The 17490-nt window shown below is 46.8% G+C and overlaps 1 protein-coding gene across 1 annotated transcript in view; it reads left to right on the top strand.

Annotated features, from left to right (window-relative positions):
- The window catches only part of LOC120834350 (titin), a 164468-nt gene that overhangs the window by 118934 nt on the left and 28044 nt on the right, over window positions 1-17490 (top strand). The window contains 1 exon segment of the mRNA XM_078091003.1: window positions 60-17420. Within this exon segment, the coding sequence (XP_077947129.1) occupies window positions 60-17420 (17361 nt within the window).

Raw genomic sequence — 17490 nt, 5'->3', positions numbered from 1 at the left:
CTGAATATTGATTCACCACTGTTTTAAAGAAACCTAACCATTTATTTTATGCCTGACAGATGTGCCTGGACCTCCAATCAATCCAAGAGTCACAGACACAACCAAGAGCACTGCCACTCTTAACTGGGGGAAACCTCTTGATAATGGTGGACTTGAAGTTAGTGGATATGTGATTGAACACAAGAAGGAAGGAGCAGAAGAATGGGTGAAGGACACCCCATCATCTCCACTTAGGATCACAGAGTTTGTTGTTAGCAGGCTGGAAACTGGTGGAAAATACCACTTCAGGATTAGCGCTGTGAATGCTAAGGGGGCAGGAGAACCTGCCGAAACCCAGGAGCTGTTTGAGATTGTGGAGCGTGCAGCTGAACCGGATTTGGAGTTGGATGTTGAGCTGAGAAGAACCCTTGTCGTCAGGGCTGGCTGCTCCATTCGTCTCTTTGTGCCAATCAAGGGACGCCCTTCACCTACTGTCACCTGGACAAAGGATTGTGGTCCTGTCCCACGTGCAGTCATTGACAGCACTGAGTCATTCACTATGCTGATCATCCCTGAGAGTTCCAGGATTGACGTGGGTAAATATACCCTGACCCTTGAAAACCAAGCTGGAAAGAAGAGTGCCGATATACAAGTGAGAGTTCTGGACTCACCTGGTCCTCCACTTAACCTAAAACCAGTCAAGATTGACAAGGAAAGCATTTCCCTTCAGTGGGAGATGCCTCTCATTGACGGTGGAGCCAAGATCACCAATTACATCATTGAGAAGAGAGAATCAACGCGAAAGGCTTTTGCTACCGCTATTACAAAATGCTCAGCCACTTCGGTTAGGATTGGTGATCTGGGTGAAGGCTGTGAGTACTACTTCAGAGTGTCTGCTGAGAATGAGTACGGCATTGGTGAGGTGGCTGAAACCGCTGATCCAATCCGTGCATCACAGGCACCAACTCCTCCAGAGAGCATTATTCCTACCGATATCACCAAAACCTCCGTGAGCCTGGCCTGGACCAAACCAAAGCACGATGGTGGAAGCAGAATTACGGGATATGTCCTCGAAGCCCAGAAGAAAGGCACTGATCCCTGGGCCCATGTAACATCAGTCAAGACCATGGACTTTACAGTGAAGAATCTTAATGAGAAGGAGGAGTACAGCTTCCGGGTAATGGCTGTCAACAGCTCAGGTAGAAGCGCTCCACGTGAGAGTAAACCAATCGTTGTCAAGGATTCCACTTTGCTGCCACAGTTTGATCTCTGTGGTGTGTGTCAGAAGACCGTTATTGCCAAGGCAGGAGATGATATCAAGGTTGAAATTCCAGTTATGGGACGTCCAAGACCAACTGTCTCTTGGCAAAAGGATGGCACGGCGCTGAAGCTCACACAGAGAACCAATGTGGAAACTACGGCTGCCACAGTTGTACTCGGCATTGGCGAATGCAACAGAGCTGACAGTGGTATATACACTTTAACAGGAAAGAACATTGTTGGTTCTGTGACGGACAACATCATTGTCAAAGTACATGATGTACCTGGTCCACCCAAGGGGCCGATTAATATTGTGGAGATAGCTCGCACCTATTGCATCTTTGCATGGGACACTCCTGAGAATGACGGAGGTGTTCCAATAAACAATTATGTTGTTGAGATCAGAGACACCACATCCCAAACATGGACAGAGCTGTCTTCCACGGTCATCCGTACTATATTCAAAGCCATTCGCTTAAACACTGGATCAGAGTACCAGTTCAGAGTGAAGGCTAAGAACAGATATGGGGTCGGACCTCCCATTACCTCATCGTCAGTGGTGGCTGCCTATCCTTTCAAAGTCCCCGGGCCTCCTGGTACTCCTGGTGTTGTTGCATTTACCAAGGACTCCATAACAATTGGCTGGAATGAGCCTGTGGTTGATGGTGGAAATGAAGTAATTGGTTATCATGTTGAGAGGAAGGAAAGAAGCAGCATCATGTGGCAGAAGATCAGCAAGAGTCTTGTGAAAGGAAACCTATTCAAATCCTCAGGCCTTGAAGATGGAGCCGCCTATGAGTTCCGTGTCATGGCTGAAAACATGGCTGGAATCGGTAAGCCTAGCAAGGCCTCAGAACCAATACTTGCTTTGGACCCTGTAGACCCACCGGGTCAGCCTGAGCCAATATTTGTCAACAAAAATGTCATCTCCATTCAGTGGACAAAGCCTGAGTATGACGGTGGCTTCAAAATCACTGGTTACACAGTGGAGAAGAAAGAACTGCCTGCTGGGCGATGGATCAGAGCCAACTTTACCAACATCACTGAGACCACATTCACAGTCAGTGGACTGAGTCAAGATGTCTCCTATGAGTTTCGTGTTATAGCCAGAAACTCATTGGGGGCAGTGAGCTTGCCCTCTGAGTCCTCAGACCCAATTACCTGCAAAGATGACATAATTGAGCCACGCATTATGGTTGATGCCATCTTTAAGGATGTTGTTCTACTAAAGGCAGGAGAGTCCTTTAGGCTTGATGCTGACATTGCTGGTCAACCAACCCCATCTATGACTTGGACCAAGAATGGAAAGGAAGTTGAGAACACAATGAAACTAGATGTGAAGTTCACAGAACTGACAACTACTCTGAGCAACAAGGACTCTATTAGATCAGACGGAGGTGAATTTGTTTTGACTGCCACTAATGTTGGTGGATTTGCTAAGCACATCTTTAACGTTAAAGTGTTTGACAGACCTGGACCACCAGTTGGACCTCTTGAGGTGTCCAATATCAACGCTGATAACTGTGTGATCACATGGGCTCCACCAGCAGACGATGGAGGTGCCAAGATTGAAGGATACGTGATTGAGAAGCGTGAGTCAAGCAGACTAGTATGGACCAATGTTGTTTCAGACTTGCAAGTTACACAACATAAGGTGACCAAGCTGCTCAAAGGAAATGAATATATCTTCAGAGTTATGGCAGTAAACAAATATGGACTTGGCGAGTCTCTCGAATCAGAACCTACTATTGCAGACAACCCATATGTGGTTTCTGATCCCCCAGGGAATCCTGAGGTAACAGCTATTACTAAAGATTCAATGTTTGTTATGTGGCAAGCGCCTCTGAGTGATGGTGGAACTCCCATCAACAACTACAACATTGAAAGGAAGGACAAAATAGGCCTCCGCTGGGTCAAATGCAACAAAAGGAAGGTCAAAGATCTGCAATTTAAGGCAACAGGACTTGTTGTCGGACATGAATATAAATTCAGAATTATTGCTGAGAATGCTGCTGGAGTGAGTGCTCCAAGTGTCTCGAGTCCATTCTACACGGCCACTGATGCACTGTATATACCAGGGGCCCCATGCAACCCAAGAATCTTGGACACAACCAAGTCTTCGATCACTGTCGCCTGGAACAAACCCGTATATGATGGTGGCTCTGACATCACTGGCTACATTGTGGAGACGTGCATCCCATCTGAAGAGGAGGAATGGACCATTGTTACACCCAAAGAAGGACTCACTGCCACCTCATTCACCATTCTTAACCTGAAAGAGAACCAGGAGTACAAGATTAACATATCTGCCCTCAACAGTGAAGGAGTTGGAGAGGCAGCATCTGTACCTGACAATACCAAAGCAGAAGACAGGCTCCTGCCACCTGAGATGGAGTTGGATGCTGAGCTCCGCAAGGTTGTAAGTCTTCGAGCTTGCTGCTCACTCCGCCTGTTTGTGCCTATCAAAGGTAGACCAGCTCCTCAGGCTACATGGACCAAAGGAGATGGTGAACGCATCGAAAGGGCAACAATTGACAGCACAACATCATACACCTCACTTGTAATTGAAAATGTCAACAGATTTGACAGTGGAAAGTATAATCTTACAATCGAAAACAGCTCTGGATCCAAGACAGTGACAGTTCAAGTCAGGGTGCTTGACACACCAAGTGCCCCGCAGACTCTCAAGATTACTGCTATTACAAAGGAATCTGTCACTCTGACTTGGGAGCCACCTACTAATGATGGAGGAGTTAAGGTTAAAAACTACATTGTTGAAAAACGTGAGTCCACCAGGAAAGCATACGCCACAGTCAGTGCTAACTGCCATCACACCACCTTCATAGTTGACCAGCTCTTGGAAGGATGCAACTATTATTTCAGAGTTTTGGCTGAAAATGAATATGGCATTGGCCTGCCTATTGAATCTGGTGAATCTGTTAAAGTGTCTGAGAAACCACAGCCACCCGGAAAAATCTCTCTGAAGGACGTTACCAAGAGCAGTGTCACCCTCACCTGGGAGAAGCCTGCGCATGATGGTGGCAGCAGAGTGGGCTGCTATGTTGTTGAGATCCAGCCTAAGGGTGTCGATAACTGGACCCAGTCAGTGATTGTAAAGGAAACTGAAGCTACTATTCTTGGACTCAATGCAGGTGAAGAATACATGTTCCGTGTCGCAGCAAGGAATGAGAAGGGAACAAGTGACCCACGACAGATTGGTGTGCCTGTGATTGTAAAAGATCTTGTGTTTGCACCTGTTGCGAAGATGTTGTTCAACACATTCAGTGTGTTAGCAGGAGAAGACCTGACAGTAGAGATTCCTTACGTTGCCCGTCCCAAAGCAGCTGTCTCCTGGCTAAAAGATGGTCAGCCTCTGAAGAGAACTACCAGAATAAACTTTAGTGCCACAGAAACAATGTTGAACCTCAAGATAAAAGAGGCTACCAGATTTGATGTTGGAAAGTATCATATTACCATTAGCAACGCAGCTGGAGAGACAACGGCGGACATTGGCATCGTTGTACTAGACAAACCAGGACAGCCGGGTGGTCCGGTAAAGTTGGAGGAGGTCACTTCTGACAGTGTAACCATCTCCTGGAACCGACCAGAATATGATGGTGGATGCACAATCAAACACTACATTGTGGAAAAGAGAGACACGTCTGCTTCTGCTTGGATGGTTGTTTCTCCTAACCTTGCTCGGACCAAAACAAAGGCAGGGAGGTTGAAGACTGGTTCTGAGTATCAATTTAGAATCACAGCAGAAAACAGATATGGTAAAGGCCCAGCACTTCTCTCGGAGTGCATTGTAGCTCAATACCCATACAAGCTCCCAGGACCACCAGGTACACCGTCCATTGCAGTCTGCAACAAGGACAGCATGGTGGTGGCCTGGAATGAACCTGTCAATGATGGTGGCAGCAGCATCTTGGGTTATCATCTAGAACGCAAAGAGAGAAACAGCATCCTTTGGGTCAAACTTAACAAGTCTCTTATTACTGACCAAACCTTCAAGACTGCTGATCTTGAACCAGGCATGGAATATGAATACAGAGTTTATGCAGAAAACATTGTCGGAACCGGCAAAGCGAGCAAAGTATCTGAGGGAAGGGTTGCCAGAGATCCATGTGATCCCCCTGGGACACCAGAAGCCTCACATATCACAAAGGAATCCATTACCATTGTCTGGGAAAAGCCTGAATATGATGGTGGTGCAAAGGTTACTGGTTACGTGGTGGAAAAGAAGGAGCTTCCTGAAGGTCGATGGCTGAAGGCCAACTTCACCAATGTGATTGAGACAGAGTACGTTGCAACTGGACTTATAATGAACCATCAGTATGAATTCCGTGTCATTGCCAGAAATGCTGCTGGTGTTTTCAGTATGCCCTCTTACAGCACCGGTCCTATTACTGCCATGGATGAAATTGAACCACCCCACTTCAGCATTGACCCAGAGTACACACAGACTCTTTTAGTTAATGCCGGAGATAACTTCAAGATTGATGCTGATGTTCATGGCAAACCATTGCCGTCTATCCACTGGATGAAGGGAGAGCAGGAGTTGGGCAACACTATTCATAGACAAATTAATAACACACCCACCAAAGCTTATATATCTGTCAAGGAAGCTAAACTTTCAGATGGAGGTCCATACACTCTGCTGCTGAAAAATCCGGGAGGAGAAAAGGTTGTACAGGTCAATATTGTTGTCCTAGATAAACCTAGCGAACCACAAGGACCTTTTGTTGTCACAGGAATAACCAAAGACCGATGCTGCCTTGCATGGAAACCACCACTAGAAGACGGTGGCAGCAAGATCTCTCACTACGTTGTAAAGAGAAGAGAGACAAGCAGGCTGGTCTGGACTGTCGTTGATCCAAAAGTTGAGAACATTTGTTTGAAGGTCACAAAGCTCTTGGAAGGAAACGAGTACATCTTCAGAGTCCAGGCTGTCAACCAGTTTGGAGTTGGAGCACCACTTGAGTCTGCACCTACAGTAATTATAGATCCATTTACGGTGCCTGGAACACCCAAGAGCTTGGAAGTTTCAGATATTAAGAAGGATTCAATGGTGCTCAGCTGGGAGCCTCCTTCTGAAGACGGAGGCAGTCCTATCACTGGATACATAATTGAGAAACATGACAAAGAAGGGGTAAGATGGACCAGATGTAACAGGAAAACCGTCACTGACTTGACTTTCAAGGTCACTGGACTCATGGAAGGCCATATTTACGAATTCAGAGTTGTTGCTGACAATGTGGTTGGTGTTGGTGAGCCAAGCTCCCCAACTGTGTTCTTCAAAGCACTTGATCCCATCTTCAGGCCCGGCCCACCACATAATCCAAGAGTCACTGACACAACTAAGACATCAGTATTCCTGTCATGGAGCAAGCCTGTCTGTGATGGAGGCAGTGAGATTCAGGGATACGTTGTTGAGTGTTGCCCTACCACAGAGTCACCGGTGCAAGCAGTGGCTCCTGCTGAAGCCCCGGCGGAAGTCCTAGCTGCTGAGGCATCCGACATGGATGTCCCTACCGAGGAATGGAAAATGTGTACACCTCCAACAGGTGTTAAGAAGACCAAGTTTGAAGTTGTAAACCTGAAAGAAAACCAGGCGTACAAGTTTAGAGTATGTGCCATCAACAAAGTTGGAATTGGTGAGAATGTTGATTTTTCTGGAGCTATTGTTGCCCAGGACAGGGCAGAGGAGCCAGACCTGGACATTGACCCAGAACTGAGAAAGATTGTGACTATTAAAGCTGGAGCTTCTCTTAGGCTGTTTATTCCTATCAAAGGAAGGCCCGCTCCTACCATAAAATGGGACAAAGATGAAGCTGCACTTAAAGAGACAGCCCAAGTGGAGGTGACCAGCAGTTACTCATCCCTTGTAATTGACAAGTTGAGCAGAAATGACAGTGGAAAATACACCATCACTGCAGAGAACACCAGTGGAACGAAATCCGCATTTGTGGTTGTCCGTGTTCTGGACACACCTAGTGACCCTGTCAACTTGAAAGTGAAAGAGATAACCAACCAGTCGGTGACACTTGTATGGGAACCACCTCTGTTGGATGGTGGGTCCAAGATCAAGAACTACATTATTGAAAAGAGAGAGAGCACACGCAAGACTTACGCAGCTGTCGTAACAAATTGTCATGCTCTTTCATTTAAGATTGATTCTCTCCAGGAGGGTTGTAGTTATTATTTCCGAGTTCTTGCAGAGAATGAACATGGTGTCGGCCTGCCTGTGGCAACTGTCGATCCTCTTAAGGTGTCAGAGGTGCCCCAATCTCCAAAGACCTTGATTGTTACAGATCAAACTAAAACAAGCATTTCTTTGGCTTGGGAGAAGCCTGAGTATGATGGTGGTAGCAGAATTATTCAATACCTGCTCGAGGTGCAACTTAAGGGCCAGGAAAAGTGGTCTGGTGTCAACACATTTAAGACAATGGAGACTACGGTAACTAAACTGAACCCAGGAGAGGAGTATGTATTTAGAGTTATAGCAATAAATGACAAGGGAAAGAGCGACCCCAAAGTCCTTGCTGGTCCAGTGATAACCAAAGACTTGGTCTATGAGCCAGATGTTCGGCCAGCATTTAGCAGCTACAGTGTAAAATTGGGAAAAGACCTGAACATTGACATTCCCTTCTTTGGAAGACCTAAACCAACTGTCTCATGGACAAAAGATGGAGCCTCTTTGAAGTTTACTACCAGAGTCAACATTCACAACACACTAACGCATACAACCCTGAGCATTAAGGAGGCAGCAGGTGATGATGGTGGCATGTACAGTATACATGTTGCTAACCCAGCTGGAAAGAAAGACACAACAGTTGAAATTATTGTACTTGACAAGCCCAGCCCTCCATCTGGCCCTGTGAGGTTCGATGAAATCACAACACAGAGTATCACTCTTTCATGGGATCCACCAAAGCACAATGGAGGATGCCAGATTTCTAACTACATCGTACAGAAGAGAGATACTACTTCAACAACATGGGAAAATGTCAGCATCAACTACGCCAGAACAACCATTAAAGTGCCCAGACTGAAGGCTGGAGCCGAGTACCAGTTTAGAATCATTGCTCAGAACCGCTATGGCAAGAGCCATGGGCTGGACTCATCATGTGTGGTGGCTCAGTACCCATACAAAGAGCCAGGCCCACCAGGCACCCCCTTCATCTCATCTCTATCTAGAGACCACCAGATTGTTGAGTGGCACGAGCCTGTCCAAGATGGAGGCAGCACTATTCTGGGCTACCATCTCGAAAGGAAAGAGAGGAATAGCATCCTCTGGATCAAGATCAACAAGACACTTATCCACGAGACTGTTTTCAAGAGTCAACCCCTGGAAGAGGGTGTTGAGTATGAGTACCGGGTTTATGCTGAAAACATCGTTGGCATTGGCAGGTGTAGCAAGGTCTCAGAGGGCTTTGTTGCTCGTGACCAATGTGATCCTCCGGGTACACCAGAGGCCGTCCGTGTGACCAAGGACACAATTGTTATCCAGTGGACCAAACCAGAGTACGATGGTGGCAGTAACATAACTGGCTATACTGTGGAGAGGCGTGATCTGCCAGAGGGAAGGTGGATAAGAGCGAACTTCACTAATGTGATTGAGACCAAGTTCACTGTCACTGGTCTGACTGAAATGGCACAGTATGACTTCAGAGTCATTGCTAAAAATGCAGTAGGCACCGTCAGTAAGCCGTCCTACAACAGCGGACCAATTACTGTAAGTGATGAGTGGGAAGCACCGAAATTCTCCTTTGACCCAGCATTCATCAAGACCATTACCATCAACGCCGGAGAGACCTTCAAGCTGGATGCTGATGTCCACGGCAAGCCGCTACCTACAATCCAGTGGTACAAGGATGAAAAACCAATCGAGAATACACTCAGACTAGAGATTAAAAACACAAATAACCGTGCTATGATTGTCATTAAGGACTCTGTTAGAATTGATGGTGGCTGTTACACACTCCAGCTTACAAATGTGGCTGGCATTGAAACGGTTCCATTCCAGGTTGTAGTCCTGGACAGGCCTAGCCAATGCAAAGGACCCCTCCACATCGCTGCAGTAGCTCAAGATAGATGCACACTGGTATGGAATGCCCCTCTTCACGACGGAGGTAGTCCTATTAAGCACTATTTAATCGAGAGACGAGAGACCAGCCGTCTAGCTTGGACTGTTGTTTGCCACAGCTGTGAAACTACATGCTACAAAGTCACCAAACTGCTGGAAGGCAATGAGTATATATTCCGTGTCATGGCAGTCAACAGTTTTGGTGTCAGTGAGCCACTGGAGTCTAGTGGAGTGGTTATGAAGACTCCATTTGTTCCTCCTGGTTCACCTCATATTGAGGATGTATCCAACATTGCTCATGATGGTATGACCGTTACTTGGTCCGCCCCTGACACTGATGGTGGCAGTGAGATTACTAATTACATTATTGAAAAGAAGGACAGAAATGGAATAAAATGGACAAGATGCAACAGACAGAAAGTCACTGATCTCTCCTTTAGAGCTACAGGCCTAACCACCAACCATGAATATGAATTCAGAGTTGCTGCTGAGAACGTAGTTGGAGCAGGAGAACCAAGCCTTCCAAGTTCATACTACAAGGCCAGTGATCCTAAGTACAAGCCTGGTAGCCCAGCATATGTGAATGTGATTGACTCCACAAATAGTTCCATTACAGTGTCATGGGGTAAGCCTCTGTCTGACGGCGGCAGCACCATTCAAGGGTACATTGTTGAAGTCTGCAAGGCTGAGGAGGAGGAATGGACCATGGTTACACCCGCCACTGGCCTGCGCGTCAACAAGTATGAAATTACCAAACTGACTGAGGGTCAGGAGTACAAGTTACAGGTGTGTGCTTTGAACAAGTTGGGGGTTGGTGAGCCAGCAGCTCTCTCTGGAACAGCTAGGCCAGAGGAAAGGTTGGAGCCACCACAGATCCACCTAGACTCTGAGCTGAGGAAGGGCATCACAGTGAAAGCCGGTGGATCTGTTAGAGTCCATATTCCCTTCAAGGGCAGGCCAACCCCTGAGATTAAGTGGACTAAGGATGAGGGAGAGTTGACTGAAAAAGCGGTGGTTGAGAAAGCTCTCAACTTTACACACTTGTCCATTGACTCCTGTGACAGGAGCGACTCTGGAAAATATACTCTTAGCCTGACCAACAGCAGTGGGACTGTATCCGAGTTTGTTGCTGTGAAAGTCCTGGACACACCTGGATCCCCACAGAAACTTGTGGTCAAAGAAGTCAAAAAGGACTGTGTCACTCTTGTATGGGATGCACCGCTGATTGATGGAGGTTCCAAAATCAAGAACTATGTCATTGACAAACGTGAATCAACCAGAAAGACATATGCAAATGTTTCGACCAAATGCACCAAGACCACATTCAAAGTGGAGAACTTGGTTGAAGGTGCTATGTACTACTTCAGGGTAATGGCTGAGAATGACTATGGAATCGGACAGGCTGTTGAAACAAAGGCAGCTTTCAAGGCCTCCGAAGTACCACTGCCTGTTGGAAAAATCTCCGTCACTGATGTCACCAAGGCCACTATCTCACTAGCTTGGGAAAAACCTGAACATGATGGCGGCAGTAGGATTGGAGGCTACCTGATTGAGATGCAACCCAAGGGTACAGAAAAGTGGGTAGTTGCAACAAATACAAAGACATGCGACGGCACTGTCACGGGCCTCACAGCAGGAACAGAATACTTATTCCGTATCATTGCTTACAATGAGAAGGGCAAAAGTGAACCAATGGCACTGGCTGCACCCGTTGTTGCAAATGATATATCCATGGAGCCCAATGTTACCATGCAATTTAACACCTACAGTGTATTAGCTGGAAAGGACTTGAAGCTGGAGTTCCCTTTGCTTGGCAGACCCAAACCTAGAGTCTCCTGGTCCAAAGATGGTCAGCCTTTAAAGGTGACATCGAGAATCAATGTCGTAAACAAGCCAACAACAACTGGAATTCAAATTACTGAGGCATGTAAGGACGACTTTGGAAAATATTCCATCGTAGCAACCAATAGTGCCAGCACGATCACTAAGGATGTGTTTATCATTATTCTGGACAAGCCTGGTCAACCGAAAGGTCCAGTAAAGGTTGTTGAAGTGACCAACACCTTTGTTCATCTCTCCTGGGAGCCACCCGTGTACCTGGGTGGATGCCAGATAAAGAACTATATTGTGGAGAAAAGGGACACCACCACCCAAACATGGCAGTCAGTCACCACGCAGCTTGCTAGAACAGCGTTCAAGGTCACCAAGCTGAAGACTGGTGCAGAATACCAGTTCAGAATCATAGCTGAAAACAGATATGGAAAAGGTGTATCTCTTGACTCCAAGTCCGTTGTTGTTCAGTATCCATACAAACCACCAGGGCCTCCAGGAACACCATATGTCAAATCTGCATCAAAGGATATGATGATCATTGAATGGAATGAACCAGTAAATGATGGTGGAAGTACAGTTATTGGCTATCATCTAGAAAGCAAGGAGAGAAGCAGCATCATGTGGATTAAATTGAACAAGATCCTCATCAACGATACTCAGTTCAAGATCTCCAATCTAGAGGAGGGTATTGGCTATGAATTTAGAGTTTATGCTGAAAATATTGTTGGCATTGGCAGGTGCAGTAAAGTCTCTGAGTCCTTTGTTGCTCGGGACCCATGTGATCCTCCTGGTGCTCCTGAAGCTGTATCTATTTCTAAGACCATAATCAAGATTCAGTGGACCAAGCCTCAGTATGATGGTGGCAGCAAAGTGAATGGATATATTGTGGAAAGGAAAGATCTTTCCTCCCCTGATGGACACTGGGTAAGAGCTAATTTCACCAATATAATTGAAACTGAGTATACCATCACTGGCCTGACAGAGAATGAACAATATGAATTCAGAGTTATTGCAAGAAATGCAGCCGGAGTCTACAGCGTGCAATCCGACAGCTCTGGTCCTATTACTGCTACTGATGAAATTGAACCACCAAGAGCTTCAATGGATCCTAAATACAAGGATGTTATTGTTATCAATGCTGGAGAACACTTGCTTCTGGATGCTGACATCTATGGAAAACCAATTCCAGATGTTGCCTGGCTAAAAGAGGGAAAGGAAATGGACAAAGCCCTACGCATTGAAGTGAAAACTACACAGAAACGAGCAGCCATGACCATTAAGGATGTGACCAAGCTTGACAGTGGCCACTATGACCTCGTCCTCAAAAATTTAGGTGGTACAAAAACCTTCCCTATCACTGTTAAAGTCCTTGATAAAGCAGGTCCACCTGCTGGACCTCTGCGAGTGACAGGAATCATGGCTGACAGGTGCGTCCTTTCCTGGGCTGAACCAACTCTGAATGGCGGGGCTAGTATTACTCACTATATCTTGGAGAAGAGAGAGACTAGCAGGTTGTCATGGACAGTAGCTGCACCAAATGTCAAGGGTCTGTACCATAAAATGATGAATTTGCTTCCTGGGAACGAATACATTTTCAGGGTCAAGGCAGTCAACAAATATGGTGTGGGCGATTGTCTCGAGAGTGAAGCCATCACTGCACGCAATCCTTACAAGCCACCCAGTGCTCCTGGAACTCCAGAAGCAAGTCGGATCACAAAGGAATCCATGCTTCTGTCATGGACGGCTCCAGAACAGACTGGCGGAGCTGAAATTGAAGGCTACCACCTTGAAAAACGTGACAAAGATAGTGTGAGGTGGACCAAATGCAACAGACAAAAGCTGACTGACAACCACTTCAACGTCACAGGTCTGATGACCGACCACTTCTATGAGTACCGTGTCGCTGCTGAAAACAAGGCTGGAATAGGAGACGTTAGTGAATTGTCCATGCTTCATAGAGCTTGTGATGCCACAACACCACCTGGACCTCCACACCATCCTAAAGTGATGGACTACACTAAGTCTTCTGTGTCTCTGTCCTGGGGCAAACCCGACTTTGATGGTGGTGCCTATGTAAAGGGCTACATCGTTGAAATGAGGGAGTATACACCAGTGACCGACGAAGCAGAAGAGGCGGAGGTAGCACCTACAATAGATGCACCAGTTGAAAACAAATGGACCATGTGTACTCCACCCACTGGCACACAAGCCACTAAACTCACCATCACAACTCTGAAGGAGGGCGGAGAGTACCAGTTCCGCGTCTGTGCGATCAACTCAGAGGGAGTGGGGGAGGCCGCTAATGTCCAAAGCACCGTGGTTACTTCTGACAGGGTGGAAGCACCGGAGATCGAGCTGGACGCTGATCTCAGGAAGGTGGTGTCTCTCCGCGCAGGTGGAACTCTGCGTCTCTTCGTCTCCATCAGGGGAAGGCCGGAACCGGCTGTGAAATGGGAGAAAGTTGATGGTACTCTTACAGAGCGTGCTGGAATTGACACTACCAGTTCATATACCATGCTTGTCATTGATAATGTTAACCGCTTTGATAGCGGTAAATACTCACTCACACTAGCAAACAGCAGTGGGGAAAAATCTGCCATCGTTGCAGTTAGAATTTTGGATACACCAAGTTCACCTGAAAAGTTTTCTGTGAAGGAGCTTAAGAAGGATTCGGTGACTCTCGTCTGGGATACGCCACTTACTGATGGTGGTTCTAAAATCACAAACTACATTGTAGAGAAAAGAGAGTCTGTCAGGAAGGCCTATACCACTGTAACAAGCAACTGCTTGGTCAATTCATACAAGATTGAAGAGCTGCCTGAAGGTGGAACGTTCTACTTTAGAGTCTGTGCCGTTAATAAATATGGCCAAGGACAGATGGTTGAAACCAAGGAAATCAAAGTGTCTGAGGTACCGCTGCCACCAAGCAAGGTTCGGGTTGTAGATTTGACAAAGACCAGCGTGACACTGACATGGGACAAACCTGCTCATGATGGTGGAAGTAAAGTTATGTGCTACAATGTAGAATTCAAGCCCAAAAGTGGAGATAAATGGGGCACAGCATGCACAGTTAAGGTAACTGAAGCAACGATTCCTAACCTGACTCCTAATGAAACCTATTTATTCAGACTTGTTGCAATCAATGAGAAGGGAAAGAGTGAGCCAAGGGATCTTGGTTTGCCTGTGGTCGCAAAGGATGTTGCTATTGAACCATCAGTCAACTTACTCTTTACCACGTACAGTGTGAAGGCTGGAGGTGACCTTACTTTTGAGGTTCCAGTTAGAGGCAGACCTAAGCCTGTTGTGTCCTGGAAGAAGGATGGCCTTCCTTTGAAACAAACATCATCAGTTACTATCTTAAACAGTCTGACTTTGTCCAAAATTATCATCAAAGAGGCTGGTAGAGAACATGTTGGCAAGTATGAGATCACCCTGGCAAACACAGGAGGAACTGTCACAGCGGATATTGGAGTTGTTGTCCTTGATAAACCAGGTGCACCTAAAGGTGTCAAGGTGGATTCGGTGACATCCGACAGCATCACACTGTCCTGGTCTCCTCCAGATTATGATGGTGGCTGCTGCATTAGTAACTATATTGTGGAGAAGAGAGACACAAATAGCCAAGAATGGCAGATGGTGGCAAATAATGTTGCCCGAACGTCTTTTAAGGCTGGCCGCCTGACACATGGAGCAGAGTACCAATTCCGTATTTATGCTGTCAACCGTTATGGAAAGAGTACATATTTGGACTCACCTGGAATCACTGCTCAGTATAACTTCAAACAACCTGGACCTCCTTCCACACCTATAGTGAAGTTGGCCACCAAGTCCTACATGTTGGTGACTTGGAATGAGCCAGTCATTGATGGTGGAAGCCCAGTTCTGGGGTACCATCTGGAGAGGAAGGAGCGTACTAGTATTCTCTGGACAAAGATTAACAGAGGAATGATCAAAGACACAGAATATAAAGTCAATGGAATTGAAGAGGGCATGATGTATGAATACCGTCTCTATGCTGAAAATATTGCTGGTATTGGTAAATGCAGCAAGGCCTGTGAAGCTGTGGCAGCCAGAGATCCTTGTGACCCGCCAGGCACACCTGTGGTCACTAGTGTCACCAGAACATCTGTCTCCCTGTCTTGGGATAAACCAGGGTATGATGGTGGAGCCAAGGTTTCTGGCTACACCATTGAACGTAGAGACCTTCCGGAAGGACGGTGGACAAGATGCAACTTCACCAACGTGCCCGAGACCCACTATGATGCAACGGGCCTCACGGAGAGTAGTCAGTATGACTTCCGTGTTATTGCTAAGAATGCAGCTGGATTGTTCAGTGAACCATCTGACAACACTGGCCCCATCACGGTCAAGGATGATGTGGATCCACCACGCATCATGATGGATGTCAAGTTCAGAGAGACATTGCTTGTGAAAGCAGGAGAAACTCTGAAGATTAATGCAGACCTTGCTGGACGTCCCGCCCCTGTCGTTTCCTGGACCAAGGACGGGAAAGAGATTGAGCTGAGAGCCAGGATCCAGATTGTTTCCACAGATACCAGCACTTCTGTCATTGTGAAGGATAGCATCAGAAAAGATTCCGGACAGTACGTTCTGACTCTACAGAATATCGGCGGAACAGTTAACATGCCAATAAACTGCATGATTCTAGATAAGCCCGGACCCTCAGCAGGCCCTCTGCAGATCACAAGTCTCACAGCTGACACGTGCACTCTGTCATGGGGTTCTCCTCAGGAAACCGGCGGTGCTGAAATCACACATTACATTGTTGAGAAACGTGAGACCAGCCGCTTGGCATGGACAGTGGTGAAAGGAGATGTCACAAAAACGTACCTCAAAGTCACAGGACTGCTCAAGGGAAACGAATATATCTTCAGGGTTTTGGCTGTCAACAAGCACGGACCTGGTGAGGCTCTGGAATGTGATGCTGTAAAGATAACAGATCCATACACGCTTCCCACTGCTCCAACTAACGTGGATGTCACTGCCATAAGCGGTGATTCAATGACCCTCACCTGGCTCAAGCCAGTCAGCAATGGAGGAAGCCCCATCACAGGATATGTGATTGAGCGCCGTGAGAAGACTGGTATGCGCTGGATCCGTGTGAACAAAAATCCAGTGGTTGAATGTACCGCAATCGCAACCAAACTGCGGAAGGGTTGTGAATACGACTTCAGAGTCTATGCAGAGAATGTAGCTGGTTTGAGTCCTCCCAGTGAACGCTCTGCATCGTTCAGAGCAGTCGATCCTCTGGTCGTTGCCTCCCGCCCAACAAAGCCAAAGATTGTCAGCTCAACCAAGGACAGTGTGTCCATTGCCTGGAAACTACCCAGACAGGATGGTGGTACTCCGATCCTTGGATACAGTGTAGAATACAGAGAGTACATCCGCAAACCAGAGCCAGAGGTTGTTGAAGAGGAAGAATATGAAGAGGAATATGAGGAGGAGGAGGAGGAGGAGGAGGAGGCGGAGGAAGAGGAGGTAACCGAAACGGCCGAAGAACTTGCAAGATGGGTTGAGGCTATCCCTCTTACCAAGAGCACTGAATTCACAATCACTGGACTGAAGACAGATGCAGAATATGAATTCTGTGTCAAGGCAATTAACAAAGTTGGCAGCAGTATGCGTAGCCTGTATTCAGACGCAGCCACAGCAATGGACAGAACTGCAGAGCCATCATTTGATGTTGACATAGAGATGCGTAAAGTACTTATTGTCAAGCATGGCACAGCATTTACTCTCAGGGTACCATTCAAGGGGAAACCCGTTCCATCGGTGGCATGGGCAAAAGAGGGCGTTGATTTAAAGGTCAGAGGAACCATTGAATCAACAGAGTCAAGCACTTCACTGACCATCGAAAAGTCATCCAGAAACGAATCTGGTCAGTACTGCGTCACCATTGAATCACCACTGGGATCCGCGACACTGCCCATGGTCGTCACAGTGCTTGACTCGCCCGGACCTCCTGTCAACGTTAAAGTTTCAGCAGTGACCAGGGATTCAGCAACCCTCAGTTGGGAAGCACCAGAGAATGATGGGGGTGATGCAGTGAAGGCCTACCATGTTGAAAAGCGCGAGGCCAGTAAGAAGGCATGGGTGTCAGTGACCAGCAACTGCCACGCATTGACATTTACAGTGAAAGACCTGCAGGAGGGAGCCATGTATTACTTCAGAGTTATTGGAGAAAACGAGCATGGAGTTGGTGTTCCTCAGGAGGCCAAGGCTGCAACAAAAATCACAGGTAATATATGACCTGACAGTTAAAATTCATGTCATACAATCTTTACCATTTGACAAAATTGTCCAAATGA

This window comes from Gasterosteus aculeatus, chromosome 16 (genome assembly GCF_964276395.1).
Source record: "Gasterosteus aculeatus chromosome 16, fGasAcu3.hap1.1, whole genome shotgun sequence".
Classification (NCBI taxonomy): domain Eukaryota; kingdom Metazoa; phylum Chordata; class Actinopteri; order Perciformes; family Gasterosteidae; genus Gasterosteus; species Gasterosteus aculeatus.
This window is presented reverse-complemented; position numbering and strand designations above follow the sequence as displayed.